Below are 8,656 nucleotides of genomic sequence, written 5' to 3'. Positions count from 1 at the left end.
GGTCCTCCAAGAAAGAAAAAGTTTAGATAACACACCAGTATCACATCACCAGACTGGCTCTGAGTGAGGCACCTGCTCCCAAGTAATGATATAGAGACTTATTGATGAAAGTGTGGTCTTAGTTGGTTTGTTCCCAACTAGATCGTGTAACTTAAATTAACCTGTTTATACTAATCTACACTCTGCCACAAGGCTCTGCCATGTGGCCCATTACCTTTCATCAGTGTGAACATCTGTTTGTTCCTTCATGGATGGCTGGAGAATGCCTCACACCTGATTCTTTCCCAGAGTTCCTTTCTCTGCCAGAAGTCAAGCCTATCCTCTCCTGCCTAGCTCTGGGCCATTCAGTTCTTTATTAAAACAATCAGAAACACCTTCACACAAAAAGATTTTTCCCAACACAGTAGATCTCAATTTTGGAAGAGATATGAAGATATTTGTACCAGAGTCAACCAAAGCAGTACATTTCCATCCCCGCTTTCTTTCTTGAGGATCTTATAGCCCAGAATCTGAAGTCATCCTTCCCTACTTTTCCTCTAATCAAGGTCCCAGGGTCTCATACTTGGCTTACAGTGGTGAGAGATTAACTTCAAGTATTGTTCCTCCCATTACCACCTATACACTTGTAGTTGTTGTTGAACTTTTGGGTTGGGACCTAGGTTCTCCTGCACGCTAGCAAATGCTCTACCACAGAGCTGCATCCCCAGCCACTTTCACACTCTGTAACAGATTCATGTTTGTTTTTCTTAATGCAAATCCAACTGCCTAGTATGCTAACACTTTGACATACGCAAATCAATAAACATCTTCTGAGTTAACACAGGCCTTGGACCAGACGCTTGAGGTCAGTATTATTCAGGGATCCAAGTCCGTATCAAAGTCTGTATCGATCTAGCCAGGCACTTCAGGGAGACAAGGAACTAACAAAGGCTGCAGAGAGATTCATAAACTTGTCAAGAAATGGGAGTATTCCCTCGGAACATGTTTATGGAGTGTTAGAGATTGTAGAAAGATCAAATAGAATGAGGATGGAGAAAGAACTTTTACACAAAGTGATTCAAGAGCTCATTAAATTCTCAAGGAAACTTGTAGTTTTACATAGAAAACATGAGGCTACTACTTCTATACTTTGCTTATTATTTCAATAAGTAAATTAAAAAAAAAAAACACCAAACCGTAATTTCAGAATAACAATAAAAAAGAAATTGAACAGTCACAAATTCTGGGGTATTCTTTTTATTTCATTACGCCATTCGGTGCATATTAACTGGGGTGCTTAAAAGTCATCTCCATTAGAAATCTCTTTAGACCTTCATCAATTACTTCAAGTGTTCGAGTCTCAAATACACCCTTTTCTTCTACAAACTTCTGGAAGAGATGAACGCCACCACCAACACCAAAATAATGTGCTTTGCTGGCCAGAAGCACCCGGCCACTCCTACTTAATAGCCTGAGGAATGTTTCATGCAAAGTGCTGTAATAATCCGGATTATAAATGGTTTCTGAAGTGAGAATGAGGTCATATTTCACAAACAGTTTTTCACGTAATACAAGCTTGCAAAACTCAGCCCACTCCCCAGAGAACAAGCGACATTTACAGATTTCTCGGCCTACTTCTGACTTCCTTTGTCTTTTCCCATCTGGCTCATTTTTGCCATTGCTGTCATCTTGCAAAGGGACATTAGCAACTACATTAGGTAAGGTCACCTCATCGATCACCAAACCGTTGTAATCTTGAAAATGAACTTCCCTAGCCCCTCCTTTGGATGCAGTTATCCCAAGCAGCCCAGACCCACAGCCAAGGTCTAACACTTTCTGCCCAGCAAATTTCACTTTGGCTTTTGTGAAGTAAGTCAAGAGGTCAAAGGTGCATTCCCAGATTTTCAAGCCTCCTTCATAAACACCTGGGATCAGATCAGAATGAGAAGAAAAGCTCTTTGAAACGATGTTTTCTCCAGGGAATTTCTCTTTCAAAGAGACGGTTTTCACTACTGCTGTGTTAGCATGCTGGGGACCTGGCAACATTTCCAAAACCGTATTTTCTAAGACGTGATTCACATCTTTAGGCATCACATGTTCTTTAGCAGGTTTCCAGGAGGGCTGGTGTTTACAAGCTTCTGGGTCATCTGACCTGTCAGCAATAGGGGGTGGGCTGCCAGTGTCTTCAGAGGAAGCTGCATTTCCCAGTGAGGAGCATTTCCAAGAGTGATCCCGAGGCAAGCCCGGACGTTCTGTAGATTGCCTTTTGTCCTGCTTTCCTTTCTGACTTTCTAAGACACAAGTTCCATCATCGAGGGATGTTAATTTATTTTCCAGATCTTCTTCTATGCTGAAATTGAATTGAAAGGCCATCCTCTTTTTCTATGCACACCGTTTTTTTACCAAAGGATGATGCTTCAGCTTCTAGAAAGAATTTAATGGCATAACCGATCACACAGTCGATTAGTTCTGTTGCGCCCAATGTCTGTTAGCTGCGTATACACCATCAGATGTATTCAGAGGGGGCTCCAAAGACGTTTTAGACGCCTTTGATCCTTTTTCAGTTCAGCCCTGGAAAGGGAAGGGGGAAAAGAAAATGTTTAAAAACAAAAACAAAAAAAGGCTGTGTGTATGCGATTTAGCAAAATGCACAGATGCCTTAAGTATTCAAAAGTAGAAGATAAAACATAAAGACAAACAAAAGAATAGCTATAGCAGCTACCACCTTCACCAGAACAATAAACCCCAAGATTTGTAGACAGGACAGCCTAGCTACCTGCTGCCTGGTCTTTTTTTTTTTTTTTTTTTTTTTGGTTTTTCGAGACAGGGTTTCTCTATAGCCCTGGCTGTTCTGGAACTCACTTTGTAGACCAGGCTGGCCTCGAACTCAGAAATCCACCTGCCTCTGTCTCCCGAGTGCTGGGATTAAAGGCGTGCGCCACCATGCCCAGCTTCCTGCCTGGTCTTTTAGTTGCCTTGTGCTCAGGCATCTTCACCTTCATCTTCCTAAATTTCTGACGCATCTACAGTAATTATTTTCTCTTTGTTCACAGTGGCATCCAGGTTTGTTCCTTCATCTCTGCCTCGCAAAAACAGTTTAAGGTTTTATTTGGGTAAGTAGGGTATCCATTTTCAAACACACACAGGTGTGTGTGATCTGGTGTGTGCAAACTCATCCAAACGGTACATTTATGTGTACGTAGTTCTACACCTTATGTGACTGGAGGGATGAATAAAGACTAGGACTGTGGAAAGTATAATCGATTGTATAGAAACATTTCCGGCAATATGCCAGACCATAACACCCGTTTTAATTTGCACATTTCTGGACGGTGGGATCTCCGTTCACTTGGCAGGAGCCGTAGGAACGGAAGCACGCACGCCAGTAAAATCATTCCTATTCTCGAACGCACCTCACAGGGGAGTAGAGTCATTCCTGGCCTCAGCCCAGGTCACCCTTGAAACTACGCGTCGTCTCAAAGTCCCCCCGGACTGAGGATAGCAAACCTGAGGACTTCTGGTCTCAGCATTGGAAAGTCAGACGCCAGGGCGAACAAACTACCGGAGAAACTCGCCTTCAGCCTACGGCGAACACCAACGAGATGAGTCCTCCAATAGCTAGAGAGGGCCCCGACGCTTGGGGGCGAGAGTGCTCCTCTCTATGGTTTGGTGGGGGCGGAGCTCTCTCAAAGCCTGCTGGGACGGCGTTCCAAGCTGTGGCGGGAGTCGTGCGGATTCGTTCGTCTCTCGGGGGTGGCGAAAGAATGTCGCAGGACGATGCGGAGGTGGCGAGCGGGGTCGTGCTGGAGGAACTCAGCAGCTGGTCGGAGGAGATGTGCCGTCGGGAGCTGCCTTCGGTGCTGCCCCGGCTCCTCATATCCTTGGAGGGCGCTGAGCGGGGGGTGTGTCGCGAGCCTGCTCCGCCCTGACGCGGGCAGCCTGGGATTCGAACTCTGTTTTGTTTTGCGAGGTGATGGTTAAGGGAACGAGGACAACCGTGGGTTGAGGGGCTAGGCGCGCCTAGCATTGTCGGACGATTGCGACTGGAGCGTTTGAAAATGATGAGTGCTCTCATGCCTTAAGTTTAGTTCTCTGTTCCTAAGTTTGCCCGGTCGGTCGCACTTGCCTAAGTGTGGGAGATGCCCGCGCTGGTGCTCAGTATCTGGATGAAGCGTGAGAGCTGAAGGATGTAGTTGTAGTTCTTCCGTGGTACCACATCTTCAAAGGATGGTCTGTAAACAAAAATGCTTTTCCCCTTTCGAACCCGTTTCCCTTTTAAGTTACAAGGCGGTGCTTCAGGTATTGGCTTTAATCGAGTTGTAATTGTGTGGAGTTAGGTGCAAAGAATAATTATGTAATGCTTTTGTGTTTGTAATTGGAAGTCGACTCCCTTCATGTAAAAGGTGATTTTAATTTTATGATTTTGATCATACCTTCTATTTAAAATTACACACACAGAAACAGACACACACACACCCCTCCAAAAACTGAAAATACCATTACATTTAGTGAAAGTTCAAACCTTGCACGAATGATGTTTCATAGTATAACTTAAGTTCTCTCACACTGAAGTCATTCCTTAGACATTAGCAAAATCCAACGTGGTGCTGATGACCGTTTTTAAAGTACTCCGTGTGTGGATATGGAATTATTTTGCTTTTTAGATGGTAGTCCTGACTGGCCTGATACTAGCTATACAAAACAGACTGGTCTTGGGTTTGCAGTAATCCTGAGTTTGCAGTGCTGGAATTTTTGTGTGTCAACGAGAAGGGTTGTTTTTATGGAATTTCCTCCTGGAAACAACTGTTTTCCTACTCAAAAGATGTTTATTTATGTAATGTGTGTCTCAGACTGCTAGGCTTAGAGGGAATGAAGATATCTGTTATTTACCCTCCCCTCAGTATTACAGGTACCACACTACATTTAGAGTACCATTTCTACCTTACCTTGCTACCTACTGAAAACGCAAATCTCATTTCCAGGTTTTCTTCTGTAAGTAAACCTTGAACACTCTTTTTGCAACCAGCTAATTATGATTTCTGATTCTAAATTACTCCATGAATCTACCTGTCCCCCACTGTGATTCTAATCTTTACAACCTGTACTAGGAATATTTTTTTTATTTTCTACATAGTTCTTCTATAATACATTCTTAACAAAGTTTAGAGTAAAAACAAGCAAACAAACAAACAAACAACTCCAAACCTCCCTCTTTTATATGTGGCTTAATTTTAAAAACACAGTCTGAACTTGTCTCCAAGGTTCCCTATAGTTTGAACCTGGCCTGTCCTTCATACATAATGTCCTTACATTCAGTCCACCAATCATCAGGCTGACCTACTTCAGGGTCTTTGTTCTCAGCCCAGCTTGTTCTCCAGTCTTTTCAACATCTCATTCTGGGCTTCCTCAGAGTTACTTTCTTACAGGAACCTTTTTATCAATCTTTTTTTGTTTGTTTGTTTGTTTTGTTTTTTCAAGACAGGGTTTCTCTGTGTAGCCCTGGCTGTCCTGGAACTCACTCTGTAGACCAGGCTGCCCTCGAACTCAGAAATCCGCCTGCCTCTGACTCCCAAGTGCTGGGATTAAAGGCGTGTGCCACCACACCCGGCTCCTTTTTCTCAATCTTAAGCAGTCCTTGAAACCTTTAACTTTTTTTTTTTTTTTTAAGGTTTTGATTGCTTTGTTAAAACACTATGATCAAAATCATCTTGGGGAGAAAAAGCTTTATTTCAGCTTGAGTGAAGTTCCATATCACAGTCCATTATCAAAGGAAGTGAGGACAGGAACTCAAGCAAAGCAGAGACCTGTGGAGAAGGACTGCTTTCTCCTCAGTCTATGGAGGAGGACTGCTTACTCCTCAGTCTGTGGAGGAGGACTGCTTGCTCCTCAGTCTGTGGAGGAGGCCTGCTTACTGGCTTCCTCCTCGGCCTGTGGAGGAGGACTGCTTACTGGCTTGCTCCTCAGTCTGCTTTCTTAGCACCCAACGCCACCAGCCCAGTGAATACTGCTCAAAGTGAGCTAGGCACTTTCACATCAGTCATCAAGAAAATCCACTTCAAATCAAGTGAGCAAAGCCCACACGAACTCAGAGACTGAAGCAGCAAGCACGGCATACACAAGAACCACACCAAATTCTCTTGTGCATGTATTCCAGCTTTCAGCTTAGTATTTTGATAGGACGCCAGAGTATGTGAACAAGTGGGTCGGAGTATTATGCTTTCTCTTGGGCTCTTTTTCTTCTGTTGGCTCGCCTTGTCCAAATTTGATTTTTTTAAAATCTTACTGTAATTTATTTTGTGTTTTCTTATCTCTGAGAAGCTTGATATTTTCTAATAGAGACAGAAAGGGAGGATCCTGATGGGAGGGGTGCTGGGGAGGAACTAGGAGGAGCAGAGGGAGGGGAAACTGTAATCAGGATATATTGTTTTAGAAAAGATTATTTTCACTAAGGATCGGGGAATGCACTATAGACTTGCCTTTAGGCAAACGTTATGGAGGCATTTACTCAAGAGTCCCTTCTTCCAAATGACCAGCTCATGTCAATTTGACCTAAGACTGACCAGCACACTATTACATTTATGGTGCTGCTTACAGTTTCCTGGAGACCATTTGATCCTTAAAAGAACTTATTTGCCTATCCACTTTTTTTCTTAATTGCACTGCTAAGTACAGAAGCAGGAACTTGCTTTTATCCTTACCACTGAGAATAGTTACTGGCACATATGTATTCAATAAAAATGCCTAGGTGTTGTTACCAAGGTGACTCAGTGGGTCAAGGCGCTTTGCTGCCAAGCCTGATAACCTGAGTTCAATCCCTGATACCCACAAGGTAGGATTGCTGCAGGTTGTTCTCACAGTGCCCACCTCCCCACACAAAAATGCCTAGGTGTCTCAAATAAGTAGTTTTCAGTATAGTAGTATTTACTTTCATTATGTACAACAAATGGAAGAAAAGTGAAGTAGATCACAATCTTATCACTTAAAATTAGTTTCATGCTTTTCTTCTTATATATTGCCCAGCCTGAATATTTTCAGGCTTATAATGTAATTGTGGAGTAGCAAACTTTCTGAATTTAAACTGGAATTGGTCCTGTTGACAGATTCTACCCTTCTGAACAGAAAAAAATAATTGGGTTACTTCATTGCATTTGATTGCACTTATAAAATATGCAGAGTGAAAGTTCAGAAGAGAGAATTTTGTGATGTTTATGAGTACCCATTTTCTTGACATTGTACAAGGGTTCTTACTACTTTTACAATAAAATATTTCTAAAAATTCTCAGTGATACACAAGTGTAATTTGTACTGTGTCTATCATTACCTCTTCTATTGGATATCTAGTTGTAACAACTTCAAGCTCCTCTATGCAGAAGATTTTCACTGGGTAAGGTTGGTAAGATAGGTGTGTAAGTAATATGTTAGTTAATGGAGATACAAGTAGAAGTGTGAAGGAGAGTTTCTGAAACTGAAACTTGGGATTATTCAGTGCTTTCTTCCATCAGTCATATGTGCTTCATGACTACACTGAGTTGGAAAGTTCCTTAACCGTAAGTAATTAGGGTTAATATCCTTAAAATATTTTCACAAAATCTTTGTTCACTTGATAAATGTTAAGTTTTCAAAGGTAAAAGAAAGCCAGGGATTTGGGCATAATTTCAGTCTCTTAGGGTTTATCAGCAAATTTTAAGCACTCTTTTTAAATTTATTCCTTAATTTATATTTTACTCTATGTATCAATGTTCTGAAAGTTGGATTGAACATATCCGTAAGTAAGATTATGTTGTATATGTGATAAGTATATGAATGCCAGTAGACTTTACAGGTTTATATTACCTTCAGATTTAACCTTTTCTTTATTGTAACTTCAGTAACTTCCTGTTACATAAAATGAGCCAGTTCCTTCCAATCATAGTGTTTTTAAGTTTTAAATTCCATTTTTGATGATGTATAAGCACAATAAAAATTTTAGTGTTATGCTGTGCTGGGACCAAGATTGGGTATTGTTATACCATGTCAGCCTGTTATAACGTTTGGCCTCTTAACATGTTTAATGCCATTTAGAAACCATTCCCATGTTAGAAGAAACTCAGTGTCTGGACTCTAGATCTAGATGATGACAAATGTATCATTTGGGAAGTGGTTACTCTCATCTTCATCTGTTTTCATAAGACTTCCTTATAAGAAATCTTGACTGTTTTCTGATGTCTCAGTATGCTATGGCATATGTGTGTCTGCACTCACACACACAAACATGTACACAGACAAAGGAACTTTCAGAGAAAAGTTATGATGGAACTGTCATTTCATTTCTTATATTTCTGGTGCCCAGCTATGAGTCATTGTGTATGCCTGTTTATATAATTGTTAAAGTTGGAATTTTTACCATCTTAGAAACTTTTAAATACATTTAAAAAAATGTATTTTAATTGTGGTAGATCCTGTTGAGTAGGTATATCCACACCCATTTAACTTATTTAGCTTGTCTTCAGTTGCTGTTTCTTGTTTTCTTTTCTTTTTTTCTTTTTTGATTATACTTTATACATTGAAATGCTTAATAGTTTCTCTGTGGAATATGGTATTAAAGTTTTTAAAACTTTAGGTTGCTATTACTTAGCCTCATATCGGATAAGGACAGTGACTTACTGGCTAACATGGTATGATAGTTTTACAAAATGTT

At 41.1% G+C, this 8,656-nt stretch overlaps 2 protein-coding genes across 6 annotated transcripts in view; one reads left to right on the top strand and one right to left on the bottom strand.

Moving 5' to 3' along the window:
• Positions 1–1,220: 1,220 nt before the first annotated feature.
• Positions 1,221–3,575, bottom strand: Mettl18 (methyltransferase like 18). Of its 2 annotated transcripts, none has more exons than NM_027279.3 (2): positions 3,393–3,575; positions 1,221–2,550 (listed from the first exon to the last, which is right to left on the bottom strand). In NM_027279.3, the coding sequence occupies exon 2, from the start codon at positions 2,350–2,352 to the stop codon at positions 1,264–1,266; it is 1,089 nt and encodes a 362-aa protein (NP_081555.2). In that variant the 5' UTR covers positions 2,353–2,550; positions 3,393–3,575; the 3' UTR covers positions 1,221–1,263. The 2 variants fall into 2 exon arrangements, with proteins under 2 accessions (NP_081555.2, NP_001342061.1); NM_001355132.1 differs by having other exon boundaries at positions 3,487–3,575.
• A 79-nt stretch (positions 3,576–3,654) lies between these two features.
• BC055324 (cDNA sequence BC055324) overlaps positions 3,655–8,656 on the top strand; it is a 48,817-nt gene continuing 43,815 nt past the window's right edge. For 2 of the 4 annotated variants that reach the window (XM_006496909.4, XM_006496910.4), the window contains exons 1-2: positions 3,655–3,854; positions 7,705–7,744. In XM_006496909.4, the coding sequence (XP_006496972.2) occupies positions 3,744–3,854; positions 7,705–7,744 (151 nt within the window). In that variant the 5' untranslated portion in view covers positions 3,655–3,743. The remainder of the gene's footprint in view (positions 3,855–7,704; positions 7,745–8,656) is intronic. The other 2 variants (NM_001357049.1, NM_201364.2) reach the window with 1 other exon arrangement.

Source organism: Mus musculus, chromosome 1 (genome assembly GCF_000001635.26).
Source record: "Mus musculus strain C57BL/6J chromosome 1, GRCm38.p6 C57BL/6J".
NCBI lineage: Eukaryota > Metazoa > Chordata > Mammalia > Rodentia > Muridae > Mus > Mus musculus.
This window is presented reverse-complemented; position numbering and strand designations above follow the sequence as displayed.